The following is a 22,389-nucleotide window of genomic DNA, read 5'->3' on the forward strand; positions in this document are numbered from 1 at the left end:
GATTACATTTTATACTACCTTTATTTACTTATGTTCTATCCCCCCTACAGGTTTCATCACATTTTGGGGCAGCAAGAAGCTTTTGAAGCTTTCAGGCTTCTCCATAGGGCACATTTGAGTCCTTGCACAGCCAGTGCCTGCAGATGAGAAGGCTGGCAGGGTGGTGGCCACCATTGCCCTGGGCTCTGTCCTGTGGCACATGGCAGTGCCAAGGGCACCGTGGGTCTCTTTGTGCCCTGGTGTCACATAGGGATGAAATTCAGGCAGATTCTGCCCTCAATTCTATGGGGAGAAAATTGGGTCTTAAGGGGTGGAGAAGAGCTGTGAGGGATTTAGATGTGCTCCTTCCTCTGGGGAGTGGGACACTGACAAAACTGTTAATAAAGACAAATTTTGTTGATGAAGCCTTCTCCTGTCCTAGTTTTCCACCAGCTTTTCCATAGCAGGGAGGGGGTCGGAGGGTAAATGGAGGCCTTGGATCCTTGCCCTCCAGCTGGTCCCACAGAGTACCCACCCACTTGAGCATCTGTGAACCTCCTGGAAAGCCTTGAGAGTGGGGAGAACTGAACACATTGGGTGTTACTGAGCTTACTGAAAGAGGCACATTTTAAAGACATGGGTGTAAAACAACGTGCTGGGGTTGGTTTTGTGCAGTGTGAGGAACCAGCTGCGTTGGGTGGGGTGTCCTTGCAGCATCCTCCCCCCTCAGAGGGCACCACGACTCGGGACAGCAGAAAACACTGGCAGCCATTCATTGCAGCTGTGGCCACATGACAGCATCTGCTCCTGGTTTGCTGCTACAGCAGATCCTGAGTGAATTTCCTGGAGGAAAAGAAAAAAAACAAGCAACAACACAAATCCCTCCTCAGGCAAAAGCACTCAACTGAGCACCACGTTTTATGTGGCAATGAAAGTCCTTCCACCCTGCCTCTGGTCATGTGGCAGCATGTGACAGGGAGCACAGCATTCCTCTCACCAGCCTTTCCTCAAGGCTCCAGACTTGGCTTGCCAAGGATCAGAAGCTTTCCCCCAGCCACACTGAGTGCTCTGGGTAACAACTGAGCTCTGCTAATGCCCCGTGTCAGGCAGTCAGCCATCCCCATGGAATGCAATCACACCCAGAGCAATGCAGGGGAGGCCAGATAAGGCAGCTTTTTCATGGTTCCCAGGGGGTATTTTATAGGCTGAAAGCTGATATACCCAGATTCCTTCAAGTTAATATCTGAATTTAAAACGAAAAAAAATGTCTACCGGAGCAAAATACATTTTGCCAAAGACAAGACACTTTTTCATAAGCATCTTCAAGTGTCACAGAGGCCTTTCACCCTTGTTTGCTGGGCTCTGTCATAGCGAGTTCCACCACTTCACTGGAAATGGGGCCAATGCTGAGTAACTGGAAACCTGTGGAAGGCATGAATGGGTGAGCTGCAGACACAGGGGCAGCCACCAGGCTCCAAAGGAGAATTGTTCCTCTCTTCCAGATGCCTTTATCATCTCACGGGGAATGGGGCAGTGGGAGCTGTTGTTCGTGCCTGAGCTGCTGCCCCTCCACTGTGCTCACAGAACTGATGTTAATTCTGTACTCACAGATTTCATTCTTCACTGGGCCAAAAGAAAGGAGCAATGCCAGCAATACTGGCCTTGGTGGCAGGACACCCCTCACCCCAGTTTGGCAGCGTTTTTACGGGGGAAGCCCCGGGAGCTGCAGCCCCTGCTCAGGGCTCCCAGTGGGGCTGTGGGAGATGCCTGGGTGCTGCCTGCCCCTGGCATCCTGTCAGCAGAGCTGCCTGAGCACCAGCCTGCTAGCTTTGGGTCTGTAAAACCTCAAAAAAATGTGTTTGTTTTTTCATGGCAACATCCTCAAATATTAGCTTTATTGGTACATTACTGGGAGACAAAAATGGCATGTACTGTCTGCATTTATTTTGTGAAGATACCATGCTGTAGATAGTTACTTAATGATTCATTTTATTCCAGATAAATCATACCTGTGAAACTGTGGAATGGCCTCTTGCCTTGCTTCTGCAGACACTTGTGAAAGGAACTGATAAATATTCAGGTACAATTACACAAAAACTCGGATGTCAGAGCACACCCACATATAATTTCTCCCTAGGTTTTCAATTCATAGAAACATGGTTTCTGCTGATGGATAAACAAAAAATTCTAAACCAAAACCAATTAAATTGTTGTTTTTCTTCTCCAAATGATATTGTATTTTATTAAAAAACAAGCATCCCAGAAGATACTACCTGAAGTGATGAACAAATATTCTGTTTAAGAAAACTTAAATTTTCATTAAGAATAAAATTTTAACATTCAGTTCACTTCAAGTATCCTTCAAACACACCATCAAAAATTCCAGCAACATTTTCTCATAAAATTTCCAGTGCTTTGCCTTTTCTATTTTTTTTCAGGGCTATTTTCCATGACAGTTGGGGTATTTGGTTGGTTTTGCTTTATTTCAACCAACTAAAGCAATGATTTACTACATGGGCCTCCAAGAGGCCATTATACAATATTTGTCCAAATGGACCTTCCACTTCAGAAAAAATCCAGATACACAGCACTAACTGGGTAATGGTATCTTCCCCAGCCCAAAGCATGCAGGGTATAGCATGGAGAAAGAAAATATTAATGAATTAGGCCAAAACAGTACAGGAGAAAGCAAGCTGGTTTTCATTCTCTTAATTTTATTTTGGGAGCTGATCAGCTTATCATTCCACCAAAGGAGGGAGGAGCACCAACCCTTTTGTGGTTCAGACTTGGGAAGAAGTGGTTCAAGTGGTGATATGTAATAAAACTAAATTTCTTCTTTTCTGCTAGAAGGGCTGCTGTTCAGTTTCTACTGGAACAGACTTGGCTCAAGAAATAGATCAGGCAGTTGATGGTTGTTTTTAAAGTAAAAGTTTTGTAAGGTTTGGTGATAAAAGCTGTGGGACAAGTTCTCAGCTCAGAGCCGTGCACACACCAGTCCCTCTCTCCCCACCTGCTTGCTTCCCTGTCAGTGCAGAAACCAAAACCAGGCAGAAATGTGCTATTTTGTACAGACAGGAATGCTGAGGTTTGTATTGATCAGGGGTCTGCAGAGATGGATGCAGTTAATCTACTGCTCCCCCAGTCTCCAGCCCTGGCTGATGGAACTTGTACAGTGATGAGAAGTGCTGTTTCTTTCCCATATCAATGTCTTCAGTTTCCAAATTTGCATCTGGAGAAATACTCCTCAATTTATAATTCTTTTACAGACTCTGGTACAGAGTCCAGAGCATTTTTAAAAAATTATTTTGTACCAACACTTTTTTTATCACTCTATATAGAAGATGTATAATTTTATTTTAAAAACTCATGTTGCTTATGAATAGATTTTTATAGCTCTTACTACAGTCTTCATCAATGTCTCTGTGCTGAGCAGACCTAAGTCAGGATGCCACTCTAAATGTTGGTGGATTAGAAATGTTACATTTTTAAAAATTGCTTTGATATGTATTCTTTGATCAAGTCATGAGACATGGACTTCTAATGGGGATATTAAAGAAAAAAAAAGGATGTCTGTGTGAACTGACTGAGGCACAGGCTCTCTGCCTTGGTCATCCTCTGTGGAGGAAGGTGAGTGGTGAACGATTAGACACGGCCACTTCATTGCACAAAAATTTCTCATGATTCTCCCCAGACCAGCCTCTGGGAAAGAAGCTGACAAGCAGCCACTGTCCAGGGCTTCAAGGAAGGAAACACCAGCTGAGGGCTTTTCCCATCAGATCTCTGTCTTGGCAGTCTGGGTTGCCTGTCACATGGAAAGGAGAGGTTTTCTCAAACCCTTAATGTTTGATTTCTCTGTCAACGCCCTTGAAGGACTCACATTAACAGGTTACAGAATAATACCCTTTAGTAATGAAGCTATGACAGGGTTCAAGGATTGCTGGGGAGAGTGTCTGACTGAAAAAACGTATCCAAATCAACATATAATTCAAAGCAACAGTGACAAGCTCCAGTCCTAACAAAACTTGAGAAAAATCATTCTGTGCTCATGGAATACAGATCTTGCCTAACAGGTGTCTCCTGTGGGAGAGAAGGTTCACCCCATCAGCTTGTTGCCATTACAGTGCAAGAGTTCTATTGTCATTACATTGCAAGGGTTCCATATTGCTAGAGTTTCATACCTCCTCAAGGGTTCTTGTAAGCAGCTCCTCCAGGCACTGACTCTGCCTTGTCCTCACAGCAGCCAGCTGACTCCAGCTCCCCTCAGCCAACCAATCCACTCTTTTATAACACTCTTCTTTATTGGCTACAGCTGTGGCCTGTTAAACATCAGCCTGCTCCTAATCCTTAATACTTGGCTCAGCTGCAGCTCTTTAGGGGTAAGATTACTTTCTATACTACCTTTATTTACCTAGATTCTATTCCCCTACATCAGCTGACCCCACAAGTTACTCTGGAGACTTCCCTGACTTCTTCCCATTCTTAACTTACTTTTATACTATTTCTTTATGTTTAGGTGGAGACGGAGTGACTTGAGCCACACACCTCACTCACTGAGGGTGTGGGACCTTGGGGGTGGGACTGTCAGCAGAGTACCTGAGATAACCTTGGGATGGGGATGTGTCAGTCCAAGGAGAGGGATTTTGTCATGGTTGCTAATTCAAGGGCTTCCTTTTTCTCCCTTGTTTTTCAGGTGCTAAGCAGCTTTTCAGCTAGGAAGCACCACTGAGTTCCCTTCTCTGCACAGGTCTGGACAAACCCTGGCTGTGGTCTCTGCCCCATGCTCTGCTTAGTCTCCCTTAGACTGTGTTGTGTGTGGGAGGTCAGATGTTGTCACCATGCTCATTCCAGGGAGCAGCAGCTGCATTTTCGCTGTAATTTCTGCACTGTTTCCTTTTTACCTCAGTCATCTCCCCACAGTGCCCTCACTGACAGAGCTCTCTGCAGGCACTCAGCCACTTTTACAGTCCAGCTGTTAGGACACCATGACTGTAAGGATTGCAGGATGCCTCAAATGCCCTCCTAAGGGTCTGGCATTTCTGTATTTCCCTTCAAGAAAACATTCAGAATTTTTTCAGGAACTGTAACACAACATGTAGGGATGTGATGCTCACTTGACACTACAGATTCTCACAAGCCTAGAGAGGTAATTCTCAGATTTGGAACTGCAAAATGGCAGTGCTTTGCAGCCAAATCCATTTTTGTCTGTTGTGCATTTGACTGTGATGAATTACTCTAGTGAAGGACAAGGATGTCAACTTTATCCGAGTATTTAACGGAAAGGATAGCAAAGTGATGAGCAGAATTTTTTTTGATCTCTTGTATTGAAATCATTACTAATGAATCACATGGTGAAGTCAAGGCTTCTTCTTTGAAGGTAAATGATGTTAGACCTTGCAGCCATGAAAGAGGATATAGCTGCTTTCCTGCAACTATTAGGTTTTGTATTCTTTTGGTTTTTTGACTATATTCAAAAGGAAGTGGAAAAAACCTATCTCTAAGGAAACAAAAGATCTTCCTTCCTATTGGGAAAGGAGTCAGCAATGATGATAAATTCCTTGCCAAGTGAGTAATTTCTTCACTTAAAAGACTTCAAAGCTTTAAAAATTATTTTTTATACCACAGAGCTTCAATATGAAATTGCATGTGCTCTTAATGGTCTGTGCTGATCTCACCCTTGGCTGGAAATGATACACAGAATGATGGCAGGGAAAGGAGTTGTGTGAGATGCTGCAATATTACATCTTCCCAGAATAGCTCTAAAAGTGCCCTTAATTGTACTGCACACTGACAGAAGTGAGAAGCAAATGTTTAGGACTGCTCAATGCTTCCACTGTTAGTTGTCACATAATTCAGGTTAAGTAAATATATATAGAGAGGATAAAGGCAGGAAAACTAAACTACAATTTTAGCTTGACACTCATACATTGTCTGAAAACATTCCTGGAAAATAACATGACTAAAAATAGGACCATGACATAGCATTTATTTAAGAAGCAGGTAAAGTGAGAACTTTATATAGCACTACCCCTGAAGCTCCAGCCCCACTGTAGCTGTCTCCTTGGCTCTCATATTTTTTATTTTGAGAAGCTGCTATGAAGATGTAAGTGCTGAGTCAGAACATGAACTGACACAAATGTCATGAAAGTGCATTGCATTCTCTTTTTTTTGAACACATTATGTGTTGAGGTGCTCATCACCAGCACACCAGCTTTTCTAGCCCCTTTGTCTTTCCAAATGTTATATATCAATCCTAACTTGATGCTCTGGGTCCTTAAACACCTCAGAAGTGGATGATGTGACACACAGGACTGGTTTTGCTCTGAGCACTAATTCCTTTTGAAGGCTTTGGACAATCAGCCTTAGCTCAGGTCAATGGTTCAGCCTCTTACATGGTCACAAAGCCAGAACCCCATTTCATGCTGAATCCCCCCAGGTACCATGGAAACCATTTGGTGGAATAAAACCCCACCAAAATCTACACAACACTCAGCCTGTTAATGCTGAGCAATCCCCTCCCCTTGCATCCTTTCAGGTCAGTGCCTTAAGCCCTAAGCAGAGAAAGGAGCCCATGGGAGCTCCTGACACAGAGGATGACTGTGACAACTTCAGAATATTCCACTCATGTGAAGTTCTTCAAAAACTTCCAACTGCTTAAGCAAGGTTGAATTTTAGCCTGGGTAAAGAAAAATTAACGATTTACCTTGATCAGAACTCAAGTTCAATTTATTTTATATGGAGAAATGTCCTTTTCAGGAAACTTATTTGAAGGAAACTTTAAAAAGTACTTCAACAACCCAATTTTACTCAAATTGGTTCCTTACCAGCTGTATAAATTTCCAATAAATACAGCATTGGAGGAAATAAAATCAAACAGTAAACATGTGATGGGAACAGCTACAAAGGTGACCTGATTCAGAAGGAAAAAGTACTCAACAGGAGAAGTCTGCCAAAATTCTGGGAGAGAAATGACCAGCCAGCCTGGGAGATGTGAGCCTGGGCACCAGAAGCTCTTGAGAAGTGCAGCCAGCATCTCTGAAATGCAGCTGGGTACCAGAGACATCCTGAGATACCCTCAGAAAGTGCAAGTCCAAGTAACATCACCTGAAAAGCTGAAAAATAGTCTGGAAAAAGGGGATAACATCCTGAGAAAGAATGTATTGGTAAGTTCCACTGTTTCAACTGCAAGAGCAGAAGTTCCAAAACACAACTGAAATCATAATCTGTCAGGTGTCCCAGGTGAAAACCAGAAATTACTGCATCCATTGGCTGCTCAAAGTGGTGGTGTCCTGAACCCTCTTATGTGTCTATGATAGAGATGATTTTCTATCCAAATCAGCTCTCTTTCTCTTCCTGCACTGCACATCCTTGTCCCTTTCCTACACAGGTCTGCAAGACCTTGGACCATCATTGGGGAAGCCTTGCTGACTCCAAACTCTGTGACATGGATTGCACCTGAAGGAGGACCCTGCCTGTTCTACTGCTCCCTCACTCAGCCCAAGGCTGGGGCTGGCCCCTTTCATCCTCCCACCCCTGGGATGCCCCTTCTGAGATCTACAGCTTGGTGTCCAATCTGTACATGTGATCAACTTATCCTAAGTTTATCTGCTGTTGTATTAATGCCAAGTTTCAGCAGTAACAACTTAGTTGTAACCTGTAATTTATATATATATATATATACATACTTAATTGCTACTACTATTGGATGCTGCTATATTTGATTGTTGCTATAAATTTATTGCTGCTGTATCACTGATTGTTGCTATATCAATGCTGCAGATACTACTCTGTAATAGCTATATATTTATATATTTACTTTCTTTATTATAGGTGTACTTGCTAATGGTGAGTTGTGGTGTTTGTGGTAATCTGTAATAAAGTAAAGAAAAATAGAGGCTAAAGTGTCCATGCCCTGTGTACTACAAAATCCTATGAACCCATGGTCAAGGTTTTTAAACATCCACCGGCCAGGGACACCACATCACAACTTAAGCTCTGACACCACATCACAATTTCAGTCACTCAACCCCAGCTCTTATGTGCAGGATGCAAAACAACCAGAAAAGAATAAGGAACAACACGCACAGAATTCTCTAATATCAAAATATAGCAATTTATTCAAGACACTGAATATGATCTGTTGATTCTCTCCTTAAAACAAATGAGCTACAATACACAAGGTGAATTTGAAGAAAGTGTGGGTGGGGGAGAAACAAAATAAGGGTTGATGTTGTTTCAACAGAACCTGGGAAATGCTTAAATGAGAACCAAGTCTGGCTGCAAGTCTGACACAGACAATAAAAACTGCAGAAGCCAGAATTCAGAATTTCAGTGAGTGGCTGAAAGAACATTTCTGCAATTGACAAAGAACCACATCTTTTAAAAAGGCAGTAAGAGGAAAAAAAAGGCGGAAAAATTAAAAAGGGAAAAAGAAAAAGAAACCCAAAAACAAAGCAGACCCTTACATTTGACAAAGTGCACTTCACTTGGCTCTAAAATTAGCTATTTTTTTCTTTTTTTTTTTACAAATTAAAAGGAAATTTCTAAGATGTAGCATGGGGTTAATGTGTGTATAACCCTGTAAGTCAGGCCCTTTATTGCCCCATAAGGGACCCAGTGTTTCCTACATAAAAGATTCAGTATCCTTCTAACCCACAGAATATAGTGGTTTTTCAGAAACTGGGGTTTTTTTCACTCCCAGGCCAGTTCCAGACAGCCAGCAATAATAAAAATCCAGCAAGTCTCTGGATGGTTTCACAATCCTGTTTGGTCACTTAGGTTTTCCATTTCTCTTCTGTTACAAAGAACTCTAAACAAAATTCTAGGAAGAAATCTTAGCAAGTGCCCTGGGCTGTTGCTTTGTGCAGCTCGGCTGCAGGGGAGTCTCAGAGAGGCTCTGCCAGCTTGGGAATGTGCTGCTGCTGGAGGGGAGGGAGGGAGAGCTCCCAGGAGCTCAGTGCTGCAGGCTGGGCTGAGACTCCCACCTGGAACTGCAGCCTGGAAAAGCTCTCTGCCCGCACTGTTTGTGTCCTGAAGAAACCATGTCCTTAGGTTAAGATTAACCTTTGCAACTCCACCTCCTGCCTTCCTTAACAGCTCTCATTTCAGCTGAAAACTAGCTACTAAAGATGCTACTACAGCATCTTTCCAGTCTTCAGGATTTTGTGGAAGGTTAGAAAAGTGAATTCTCTTAGCTCTTCACATACACTGCTTTTAACTCTGATGGTCCATCTAGAAAACTTTCTGGAGCAGCAGCCTCTCTCACACATGAGCTCTGCAAAACAATTGACACTCAAATTTTGTTTCTCTTGGCTCCTTACCTCCATGTAGGCAAGCAAAGTGGTGTTCTGACAAATTAAAAAAATGTTAAAAAAGGAACAGGTGTCACAGACACTGCCCTGTTTTCTACAGTAGCTATCCTGGGAACAACTGTGAAGCATGGGCTGTGGAGCCAGCCAGCCATGGAGCACTGAGCAAATGAACCTCTTCAAACCCTGAGGTCTGGCCTATTCAGGAGTCACTCAAGGGACAGAGGCAAGGTCAGAGCCCCATCAGTGCTGCCCTCCCACAGACCAGCAACTTCTGCTTGTTATTCTCAGAACTGCCCCAAAAGCAGCGCAGGAATTTAACCGTTTACACGCAATGACTGCAGTCAGATCATTGTCCCAACAACGCCTCACAAAACCACATTGTGCCCCTGTATTCAAGTTCAAGACTCTTTGAGCAATCCTCTTTTTTTTCAAAAAAAGGAGTGACTTCAAATTAGCAGGTACATGTGGTTATTAGGAAAGAGTGCAAAACTGCCACATGGTGATCTACAGCCATGCTCTTGGTGCAAAAAACTAAAACCAGCATATAAAAGCATTTAACATCAAAAATAATCCTTGACACTGCCTGGCATCCAATTATTTGAGATAAATTACAAACAACCTTAACTATCACTAGTAACCATAATTCCACATAACTGTTTTCAACTAATACTTTCAGCAGTTACTTCTTTCCATTCTTTTCAGCAGTTACTTCTTTCTATTCTTTTCTCCTTTCCCAAGATGTATCTTTAGGAAATGCAGCTGAAGCTGGCAGCGTCTAGTTCCACTAGAAGGACTAAGATCCCCTACAGATGCAAGCATACAGAGAAGAAAACTCCAGAGAACAGATGGTGTTCAGATTCCAGGATGATGGATCTCAGCAGGTCTCACACCACCAGTTCAGCCCGAGGGCTCTGGATTTGCTCAGATCAAATCACACCTCCAGCAGCTGTGGTCAAACCCAGGGGATGATACTGTGTTACAGAGACTCTGGGCCACAGAGTTCTACATTTGTTAAGAGGTTTGTGGCCTGTCTACTCTCTCCTACAGATCCCAGCCTAGGCTGTAGAGAAGACACCTGCATGACTCAGCCAGTTCTGAGGATCTAAGCCATGCCTGACACCACCCAAGGCTGCCTTATAGCTTACAGCCCTTTCAGTAAACTCTGCCGATGTGTCCTTCTTTGCATTTGTCATTTCCTCAATTAGAGCAGTGCAGTCTTCAGCTGGCATCTGTGCAGGTGTCACGGCTGCAGTAAGGAAATCTTGTCCACAGTGGATTGGATTCGTGGTGCTTTGGAACTCTCCATTGTTGTTCTGATAATTTCACCCCACAACTTTCCAGTGGTTTACACGTTGAGATGGAACTTACATAGGATGTCATAAGCTAATGAATTCATTGCTCCAGAGCACCCCACTGAGGTTTACATGCCGAGATGGAACTTACATAGGATGTCATAAGCTAATGAATTCATTGCTCCAGAGCACCACACTGAGGACACCCTTGAGGCCAGACCAGTCTGGGCAGACAGTGACCCTCCAAGTGCAGACCCAGAGCTTTCCCTGCAGGATGCAGCACACATGTGGTGACAGCAACATCACCCACTGCAATGACAGAGCCTTTGGGTGTGTGTGGTCCATGGATGGACAGGAGCTTGATGAGAGTCCATTCTTCAGCAGTGACAGATGCAGTCAATGTATTTCAGTCCACCTGGTCTCATTAAGTCAGTGGCAAAACCCCACTGACTGACTGGAATAATGAACAGTGGAAGACAGCACTGCTCAGCAAGGCCACAGGCAGCAAAACCCATATTCTGTCAAAATCTGAACTATCTCTAGAGGAAAGAAGATACACAAGCATTTTCTCCTGGTTACTGAAAACAAACAGAAATACAGACTAGAGAAAATGAATGTTATAGTCTCAGGTTTCTGAATCCCTTTGAGTAAGTTTACATCATCAAACAGCCATAAAAAATGGAATGAGACTATGCAAATGGCTGGCTGCTGGAAAAGGACTTTAGTAAAGGACTGGTATTTCTTGTATCAAACACCATTTTTTCTTACAGCACTTTCTGAGAGAGGAGAGAAAAAGGATACTGCGCCTTTCATGTTCCCTGGACTCTGTGTCATTCTTTTTGCTTGAATTACACAACTGGTCTACATTTTGTGGCCATTTAGGCTTTTAAAACTGTTTAACATAAAAAATATTTTTTTTCCAAAAATACACTGGGTTCTTTCTGTTAAAAGTCATCTTTCTCCTGTAAAAATCTTCCCCAGCACTGCATTCTTATATAAAGCACTTATTACACAATTTGCTGAAAGTGCCCTTGAGACGCTAAGATCTGAAGCATGGAGGATTTTTTTTTCTTTTAAATGGAGAGAAAGAAAGGAAAAGGAAGTTATAGAGGAGAGGAGAAGCAGTCTGTCAAAAATTTTCATTGTCATGTCCACCTGGCTGCATCTACTAGGGGCATACAGGGAAAAGAAAAAAAAAAAAAGGGGGGCAAAAAGAAAGAGGAGAAAAAAAGGAAGGAAAAGCTGGGAGTGGAAGGGAGAAATAAAAGGAAAACAAAAGTTTCATCCTAAGCCTGGGATCCTCCAGGCTGCAATATTCCAGCTGATAGAAAAACCACTGAACAAAAAAAGTAGTCTAGAAAATAGAAAGTGTTGTGATTACAAAGTTGAGCATTTCATCAGTACAAACTGGTCTTTGAACGTCCTTTGGGAGAGCAACTGTAGTGTCCAAATTGGAAGGAAAAAATACAACACCGCATGGAGGAGGGTTTTTTTCCCTTTTGGTTTATCACAGCATTTTTCTTTTTTTTTTTTTTCTTTTTTTTTTTTTTTCCTTTTTATTAATTTTTTTGGCACAGCTTTTTTTTTTTTTTTTTTTTCCCCAGCCATCAGAGCAAGTTCTCAGATGCAAACCAAACAGTGCAATGCCTAGCTGGTGGCTTCATGCTTCCAAGGCTGAATGTTCCAGGTGGAAACCATTCCCTCCCCCTCTGAAGTGACTGTGATTTTACTCCTTGATGAAGGTTACGGACAAAATACAAGTCACCTGTGGCCAGGGAGAGTCGGTTTCACGGTACACTCTAACTTTGTTCAAGTTTGTACAGTTCTGGAGCTGTTAAGAATAGTTTTGAAGAGTGCTTCTCCCCACACATTCACTGCTGGTCCATTTGAAATTTCTTCTAAAACATTTCACTTTTACTTCCGCAGGTCTAGAACACAAACCTGTGGAGAGAAGAGCCTGTGTTAAGAGCATTTGTGAAGGTGATGTGGAAATCCCAGTCATGCACCCTGTACACAGGTGGACCAGCCAGCTGGATGTTACACTCCCCAGCCTCAAATCAGCACACAAGTAAAGGGACAAACTGACATAGCAGAGAGCCCAAGTGAAACCCACACATTTAACACTTAGCTGGGCTTTCGCTGGTTTACAAACAAACATTTTGGTGTAAGATTATGGGATCTATTCAGTTCCCTAAATGTCATGTCCACTTCCACTTCTGAAATATATCCAGAACAGACGCAGGCTTGGCAAGCATGACAGTGGACAAGTGCCCATTTGGAGCAGCTGTTGGGAGCCAGGCATGGCACTGTCTGAGATGGCACAACTAAGCTCAAACAACTGAATCATGTCATAGCTGTTCCCTTTGTTAAAATCAGATGAAAAATACTCTCTGAAGTAGTTATGTCAGCCAGCCAGGTGTGTCCTGCACAAGCTGATCATGCTGCAATTGAATATTTTTAGAAGTAACATTAACAGCAAAAAAATAGTAAGGAATAATCAGTACCCACGGCAATACTTCTCTTTTACCACATGACAAAATCTTTGGGTATCATGCTGAATATTTCCTCCTTTATCTATTCCTATTCAAAGGAATAGGAATATTCTTCTGTGGAATCAAACTCTGAAAGCTCCAGGGTAACTGTTTGTTACAGAGTTGACTGCTGTGATCTGCTCTTCATTAAAGCTGACAGATAATGATAGAAACAACACTACTGTTGTTTTTGTCAAATACATATTTAGAAGTCATTGGCATCTTCAGGAGTATTCACCTATTCCACAAGCATTCTTCATTTCCAACAGGAACACCACCTCCTAGCATTCAAAACCTTTCAAAGCAGGAGCATTTTTAATACACCACACAGAGCAACTTATTGTGTCTTGAGCTGCCTCTATCTTCAGCTCTGTCCCCAGGAGGCAAATACAGCACCCTGCTTTTTGTTCATGCTCCCAGAAAAGAAATCTCCCCCCAGTTTTTGCGCTGTTGATGATCCTTACCGATCCGTCTGATGCGCTTGCTCCCACTTTGTCTCCTCTAGCATTCCAGCAGACTTCAAAGATGCCCCCGGTGCCTCTGTAGCTATGGACTAGAGTTCCACTCTACAAAGCAAAACAGCATGCAGACATTGGATACAGAAGTTCCCCTGCTTTTTCTCTGTCATGTGACACTGTGTTAAAAGGGGGAGCTATTCAGATCACCCAGCTACGGCCACCTCCATATTGTGATGGAAACTTGTTTTAGGAAACAGTGTGTTAGGAAACAGTCAGGAAAGTGGTCCTTGCAATGAAGAGCAACAGGCTCCTCCAGAAACAGTAGGACTCAAGACATCTGTTTTTGTCAACTCTGTAACAGTAAAGGCCTGGGAAGTTTGCTGATAATTCAGGTTGTGAGGTACCAGTATCCAGAATTACATCTGTGGAACTATGACATCCCACTTTTCTCCGGAATATCACCAGTCCCCTGCCTGTACATTTTTGTATCCATAGCTCCTCTTCACAACATCTAAGCAAGGAGCATTAGATTCACAGCAGAGCTCAGTTTGTAGCTAAATAAAAGTATCCCTTATTTCTAATCTACACCTTTGCTTCACAAAGCTGATGACTCAAAGCAACATACCTATTTTCATGCATGCTACCTGTTTTAGCATACAAAGCACAACTGCTCTGGGCAGTCACTTCACTGCACCTGAGTGACTCAGCTGCCATGGATTTGTGCCAGCCAATACCAGCAGGTTCACCCTGGCAGGCAGGTCATGTATGACCTAGGTACACACATTTTCCATTTAAGCTTTTGCTATTTAAGTGTCACCTAAACCAGATGTGCTTCACACGAGGCAAAACAGTACCTGAGTATTCCATATATGGACACATTTGTCAAAGGATCCACTGGCTAGATATTTTCCATCAGGACTAAAAGCTACACTGTAGACAGGCTCTTGATGCTTTGTTAACGTGTGGATGCAGACGCCTCGGTCAACGTCCCACAGCCGAACCGTGGAATCAAACGAAGCACTGCAAGAAGCATTCAAACACGTGAATGTAATCATCTGGGTGCTAATCAACTTGTACTGTGAGACTGTAGGTGTTAAAAGAAAATACCACAGGGTTTTTTTTTCCTTTGGCTAAGCAAGACATAATGTTTCAAACAGAAAAGCTGAAATGTACCACAGCCTGTATGTTTTTTATCTTAAGAACTACAGCTGTAGAACTGAATTCTTGTATGAGGACCCTTAGGGCATATGTGGGTGTGCTCTATATAGCCCTAACAAGGCCAAGCTCCCCACTTTTGAGATTCTACCTCCTGTTATTCAGGAAGGTCAAATATATCTTGTCATTAATGGGCTAAATGGGCCCAGAGAGATCTTACTCCTAATAGATTCACCCTGTTTAATGAATTAGCATTTTATACTTCTCTAGAACTGTGGCTCTTTTCACTTTGTTTCAGTGATATTTTTGCTACATTCCATTTCAATCCCAAACTGTGGGCTTGGAGAAAGGCAAAGGAAATAATTTGCATTAAAAATAATATTAAAAGAATAACTCCAGAAAAGTGAGGTTCTTCCATGTCCACTCTCAGACTAAGGAGTAAAATAAACCAGTTTTGATACAGCTTCTCCCCACACTGCACACGCCATGAGCTGATCTGATAAACCCACTGTACTACCATCAATTGGCATTCTACAAGTAAATGTATCTTCTAAGCTCAAAGAAGAATTTTGCACAGATTTTCAAGTGGAACTTCAAAGACTATCCAAGCTTTTCTCTATTAGCTAAAGCTACAAAAATTTTCTCCAACTGCCCAGGTGAGTTGCATGACTCCAGTGACAAACCATTCCAGCTGCCTGAATCCTGACAGCACCTGCCATAAGATTTTCACTCCCAGCAACGCAATGCTGGATATGAAAGTGCAATGTCAAATTTACAACCATTTTATCAAGGCAGCTGAAAAGTTAAATACCACATGACTCAATTTTCTTTCTTTGTTCCCTTTCTTTTTTCAAATACGAATCCTTTCCCTTTGTATCCATCCTCCTGACTTACACACACAGATAAATTGTCTGCAGGAAGACTGATGGCAAAGTGACAGTGGGGTTACATGTCAGAAAGATGATCCTTCTTGGCAGGCTAGAAAGAGAGGTATTTTTTACCTTGCTAACATGATGTTGGAGTTTGGGTTGCTGGTGCCTGGTCCTGTAGGGCTCCATTTGATAGTGTAAATCTCTTTGCTGTGAGCCTGAAGATCGTGTACACAAGTATCTTGCTTCATACTCCATATCTAAATCAGAGGAATAATGGAGGAAAATGGCAACATTATTAATCTCTTCTCAGTTGAATTATTTCAGTTCTATGTTATTCTTACATTTGTTTATTTGAGATCTCGACTCACCTGAATACACATTAATATAATTTATTAATGCAGCAATTTGGCACATACATTAAAATAATTCCAGTAGGGAGAAGAGTTACACATTTAATAGTATTTATTCAATAGATAAGAACTAAAGAGTTGCTGTAGTTCCAAAAGGCTGTAACTATTTTCACACAGAAGTTTATCTATTTGAAGAAGTTTAACCAGAATTTTATTCATACATTGCAACAGCAGTCATTTTAAAGGACAAGAAGAAAATTGCAGCAACTGCTTAGAACACAGCAATTTTCTCTTATGCTAGTAAAATTTTCCTTTTCCTCCTGAACTCTATTTGTCTCTCCCCTGTTTTTAACAGTATAGAAGATGGAAGACAATCAGCTGTTTCTGTAGTGTTACATGGTCAAATACTTCAGTGTAGAGATGACAGGTAATTTAGTACCTCTTTTTGTCAGCTAACTGAGAAAGTAAGATGAAGGAATTCACAGCAGGGAAAATAGCTCAAATTTAGTCAGTCAGTTTCAGAGAGATACTGAAAACGTAGTAATGACTTAGCTCAGTTGTTGTAGTCTGACCAAGAGAATGATGTGCTCTTATGCTGAATTCCCATCAGTGTACCTGAGATAGCTTTTGGAAATGCTACACAAAGCTCAGCCATGTTCTACAGCTGACAGGCAGCATGTTCCAAGAAGTTATAGGAAAAGCTTGTGAATTCCAAAAACAGAGAAGAAAAAAGTTGGAGAGGAGTGATTTACAAAGGAAAAGGAAGAAGAATAATGCCTTCATTTGGAGCATTTGCTGTCTCCGTCTCCACCAATGAAGGTTTTTATACCCAGGTGAGGCCAGAGATAGCAAAGCACTGGCTCCTGTGCCAAATTCAGTGGTCAGGAACTTGAACTGGTAACAACAACACTGAACCATAGTGGTTTTTAAAACACAGCATGCAACTGGGCACCAAAAAGATGTGTCACCACTGGGTCAGGATGTTTAAGCAGAGCAAGAACAGTTATACAATAGTGCTTTGTGGCAGCATGACAGGCAAGCTGCTGCCTTTTGCCCGTTTTCTGTAAATCTCCAGCTCTGTCACTAGCCTGCAATAACACATCTGGAATCCAAAGTGATGAAAACCTCACTGGGCATGTGGCAAAGACAGAGCAGACATCAGTCCACCTATGAACAGGAAATATTCACAATGCTGAGATTCTCTTAGCTCTCATCTGCAAATTCTGCTGCTGTCTCAGTTTCAGGTCCTAAGCTTCAGCTGTGTCAATCAGCAGTGCAAAGAGTTCTGAGTCTTAATTAACTCAACCATACTGCAAGGAAACTATTGCTGGTACAATTCTAGCCACAAAACCAAATCCTTCCTGGGATATTTGCTTTCTTCAAGGAACCAGCATAAATCATCAGTCCAGCAGGAGGGCTTTGCTATAACATCATATAGCTACTCCTACACAGACAGCCTTCATTTGATGTGGCTGGAAAAGAAAAATGAGAAAGGGTTTTGAGCTGCTCAAGCTTTACATTATCTATACTTAAACTATGGCTTTTTTGTGACAATGGCATATCAGTCATGCAACACTTATTTGGATAGGATGCCTCAATTTCCCCAGTGTTTGCTTCTCTGTCTTCAATCTCTCAGATTTGCTTCAAGAAATATGGGACAACATTGGAAACTACTGTTCATGCAGTTTGAAGTGATACACTATCATCATTCTGGAGAAGACTGAAAAAGAGACATAGTTTTTTGTCCTCACTTCTTGAAAAACAGGAATGGAAATTGTTTTACCTTTAATGTCATGTCATCAGAGCAAGATGCTAGTAGCATGCCAGATGGGTCCCATTTGATTGCATTCACCTCGTTCTGAAATCAAGAGTGAGATTATTAAGCAAATATTCCAGTTACTGCATTGTACTGGGCACTCAGCAGAGGGCACTCAAGGTTTATGCATGGAACAAGTTCACCCACAAATTACAGTGCTGGTGCTTTTAGGGGTGAACAAAAGCACTGCTGTGTCCCCAACATGCTATCTATTTAAGTGGCATTTTGGAGTGGAACCATCCTGTGCTTGTGAACAATACACACAAGCAATCTTCTGATGTGTGTTCTGGCTCAAAGTTACTCCTATCCTTTTATCATTTCCCAGGATTTAAATAAACCCAGACAGATTGATGATGCAGCATTACCTTCTTTTTAAAACTGGGACATTTCTTTCATTAATGTTCTGTAGACTTGGTGATACAAATTTTCAACAGAAAATAATGATACTGGTGGGGTGTTTTGTTTTATGGACTTGACAATTCTTCATATTGTAGCTCTACAACAGTGCTGATCCCTCTAAAGAGAGGTTTATGTGTAAATGAATTCCATGCTGGAATATTAAACAGTTTAGGATGCTTTCTCTATCAGTCTTTCTAGTACTTTGTAATTAACTAAGCCTAGTGTATCCCCTTGGTAATGAGTAAGTTTCCCATGCTCTTTCACAGCTATAAGTAAAGAGAAAAAAAGTGTTTTATAAAAAGGGAAAGACTATTTCTTAAAAATATAAATTGGCCCAGGGTCTCAGTGAAAACAATCCTGGAATATATTTAAATTTTTCTTTATACATTTTACAAGTTTCAGTAATAATTAAAAACAAGTATAGATGTATTTGAAGTGAAAATCTGGATCACGTACAAAGCAGGGCAGTTCATATAATAATAAAAAGCACCAGTCTATTGTTAGGAATGTACAACCTGTCACAAAATATCAGTTTAACCACAGGCTAAGATAAATGTCTCCAAATGCATACTTCTGGAAGCTAACATCTGAATTATGGGTCAGTGAATGATCACAGTTTTTCTCACAAATGGAACCTAGAAAAAGTAACCTTTGACATCCATTAAATTCCACCAAGGAAAGAGTGGGGAAATCTTTAATATATCTTATTAGATTAAATTGATTCTAAAACTGAACAATGGCTGGAGGTAAACTGTTCTCTCCTTGTTCATAAGCTGTCATTTAGTAAAGGACATTAAGCCAGTGGAAAACAGAATCTTATTTATCAATGTGCCTTTAGTCTGCAGCTCATGCTGCCCAGAAACACTCTCACTGTTTAAGCCAGAGGTGTTGCCTCCTGTAGTGATTTAGAACATTTTATCCCTTCTCACAGGCAGTGAATCCCTCATTCCCAAGGAATAAATATACTTCTAGGGAAACAATGGGGTTTAACACCTTTGCTGCTAGAACACAGTGTGCACACCCATCATCTGCCATCATTGTAACATTTGCTGTGACTTTACCACCAACATTTTGGACTCCTTAAACTTACTGTGTGTCCTTGAAAGGTTTTAACGGGACGATCACAGCCAAGTCTGCACACATGGATGCACATGTCAGTACTGCAGGAGGCAAAAGTAGTGTTGTTCTGCCAGTCTACATCCAGAGCAGGAGCTGTGAATACAAACAACAGAAGGAATATCAGGGATCACATAAAGAAGCAGCTATTCCAAATCATTTTCCTCCCATCACCTGTCTGAATGAAACAGACTACAGGCTAGTTCTTGGTCTGTCACCTGCAGCCAGTTACAGGGCTGACAGGGACTGTCTGAAGGACACAGAGTATCTTTTCTATTCCCATGGATAATCTGGATACCTTGCACAGCAACTGCTTACGAGAATCTTTTGGGTCAAATTACATGAGAGGGGGCAAAACACACCCTCCACCCTCTCTGCTCCCAGCTATGCATATCATGGGTTATGTCTAGCATTCATCCCTCTGTAACCCAGTTCAGTGAAGAAACTGAAAGAAAACTAACCCAGAAAAAGTGTGGAGAATTCCATCTGGGTTAGACAAGCATGTTCCTGTGAATGCCAGACACAACACATGGGAAGGTGGAGGAGCAGGTGGCTGTGTCCCTGTGCACTAGAGCTTTATGCACCCTTTGATACAAACCTATCATTCTGTGCAGGCACATGGATTAATAACACTAAAATTCAGTTTAATTTGCTTGGGGACTGGTTTTAGGCAGGTACATTAATCAGCCTCATCTGAAATGAGAGTAAGGGTTTCTGTAGAGGGTTTGGCATTAACGAGCACTGAACTAAGAAAACTCTGTGCACAGAGAGCACGTGAGCATGTGCATGTGTGCAACACATACACACACACACACACACACATACACACACTTTGCAAAAAGAATGGGAACAAATCCCCAAACAACTCTCCCAGCATGTCAGTGCAGAGTGCAAGCAGGAGCAGGAGGAAGCTCCTGACAAACAGCTTGCTTGTGTTTCTATGATTGCTGCTCAGGCTTTTTCCCTCAGGATAGAGTTTAGCTGCCCTCCAGAGGATGACATAAGACTTGCTAAAATAGAGAAATCTTCATTCTCAGCACACTCTTGTGAGAAGCAAGTGCGCTAGAATGAAACCAGCATATAGGAAACAAAGTTGGATCTCTTCCTGGCAAAGATACAATGCAAATTCATCCTTAAAATGAAACCAAGAAATTCCCTACTCAAACATGTTTAGAAAGATATTTTGGTAATATAGAGGTGAAAAGATATCTGTTCTGACAAGCCTGTTACGTTTAAATATGTTTTTCCTATTATAATTTTTATGAACTACAAAACAAAATAGATCCCTATCACCATCTGAGTCATCAGGTAGCTCCCTAAATGAGAATGAAGGGCTGATGCTGTTTCATAGAAAGAGCTTTTTTCAGTATTAATGAAAAAGCTCAATAATTCTCTATGACAGATAAGGAATTACTACCTTGCAGAAATATAAAGGAAAAATGTGTGAGGAAAGCAGACTACTTTTGAGTTTTCCAATGAACATGAATGAGGATTAGAAAACAATCAAAGATCTTTCTTTAACTGCCTGTTTGCCTTTCTTTTTATGCTACAAGCTTTGTATTACTATTTCAAAGCAAAAAAAAAAAAATCATCATTAATAGCAATATGCCTTCAGGGCTAATATATAGTAGGAGATGTATGAGTCAAAAACTAATTTTCAGAGAGCTACTGGCACCTAAAGCTATGGATTTGCATTGCAGCATAATTGAATCATAAAGTGCTGATAATTAATACTGATTCATTTATTGGTGTACTCAGTCATATCTTTACTGGATATGTAACTACATAAAAAAGTTTGAAAAAATCAAACAAACATGGTTCCTGATGCAAATAATCAAATTGCCAAAGTATTTCCAAAACCGCAGGATACCAGCCAACTGCATAGAAACAATTAGAATATCATAATATATCATACTAAAAGCAGCAAAAAAATCCTTAAAAAATGCAGCTAAAATACAAACCAAAAATGGAAGTGTTACAATAATTATCTGGCATTTTAGCCTTTTTCAGAACAAATTTAAGTGTGATTCAGAGCACTTATATCATAGAATTATCGAATGGGTTAGGTTGGAAGGGACCCTAAAGAACACCCAATTCCAGCCCCCTGCTGAGGACAGGGACACCTTTTATTAGACTAGATCATCAGAGCTCCATCCAACCTGGGCTTCTCTGGGCAGCCTGATCCAGTGCCTCACCACCCTCACAGTACAGAATTTCTTCCTGATATCTAATCTAAACCTTCTGTCTTTAAGTTTGAATCCTTTCACCCCTTGTTCTGTTCACTTCACACAGATGGTTAAAACTGGGCCACACAAATACCTCTTTTGGTGTCAATTTAACAGCTTGCTCCTGCAAGCACAGACATCAGTCTGTATCTATCAGGAAATGTCAAAATTGGATTATTTAGCTCCTTTTTAAAGAAATAAGTTTTGTGAATACGTATTTTGATCAAATGCCCTATGATGATTCATAGTTTTGCAAAAAATAATGAAATCCTAGAAGCCACTTATCTGCATAGTTATGTATTTTGAACAAAAGCCTCAAAAATTACATGGGAACAGCAATAACATGGAGGCCTTCAACACCCAGACAAAGGAACTTTTCCTTACATATTTTAGGATGACAGTTTTGTCCATGTGGTGTAAACTAAACCAGTTGGTACAAACAAGCAGACAGTATAAAAACCTTATGTTTTTTCAGGTCAACTACCTCCAGACTTCAAAGAAGTATATGTTAAAGAAGGTGTATCCTGCCTAGACTAGACTTTTAATTGTTAAAATCCACCTTTAATCCTAGTGTAGACAAGGTTTTCAGATTCCAGATATGGAAAGGAATTTGCTGTTAGTTTGTCCTGGTGATGCAAAGAGGACAATGTGAGGTTTGTGGCTTTAGACTTGTGAGAACAAAGTGAATAGAGAGTCTGGCTGATTTTAAGAAGGTTTTGTAGGATACATGCTTTCTCCAATCAAAAATTTCCTCAACAGCATTTTCTCAATAATTGCTTTACATCCTTATGAAAACATATAAGAAAGAGTGAAAAAAAAAATTAAAAATATTAGCTTCTCCATGTCTACATTTCAGTTGTGTCTCATGTTCCAAAGATATACAGCATG

The 22,389-nt window shown here is 41.2% G+C and overlaps 1 protein-coding gene across 3 annotated transcripts in view; it reads right to left on the reverse strand.

Moving 5' to 3' along the window:
* Positions 1–8,065: 8,065 nt before the first annotated feature.
* TBL1X (transducin beta like 1 X-linked) overlaps positions 8,066–22,389 on the reverse strand; it is a 191,593-nt gene continuing 177,269 nt past the window's right edge. For all 3 annotated transcript variants that reach the window (XM_063147903.1, XM_063147890.1, XM_063147898.1), the window contains 6 exons: positions 19,251–19,372; positions 17,729–17,803; positions 15,725–15,852; positions 14,423–14,588; positions 13,575–13,676; positions 8,066–12,520 (listed from right to left, as the gene is read on the reverse strand). In XM_063147903.1, the coding sequence (XP_063003973.1) occupies positions 12,494–12,520; positions 13,575–13,676; positions 14,423–14,588; positions 15,725–15,852; positions 17,729–17,803; positions 19,251–19,372 (620 nt within the window). In that variant the 3' untranslated portion in view covers positions 8,066–12,493. The remainder of the gene's footprint in view (positions 12,521–13,574; positions 13,677–14,422; positions 14,589–15,724; positions 15,853–17,728; positions 17,804–19,250; positions 19,373–22,389) is intronic.

This window comes from Melospiza melodia, chromosome 2, assembly GCF_035770615.1.
Source record: "Melospiza melodia melodia isolate bMelMel2 chromosome 2, bMelMel2.pri, whole genome shotgun sequence".
NCBI classification, from domain to species: domain Eukaryota; kingdom Metazoa; phylum Chordata; class Aves; order Passeriformes; family Passerellidae; genus Melospiza; species Melospiza melodia.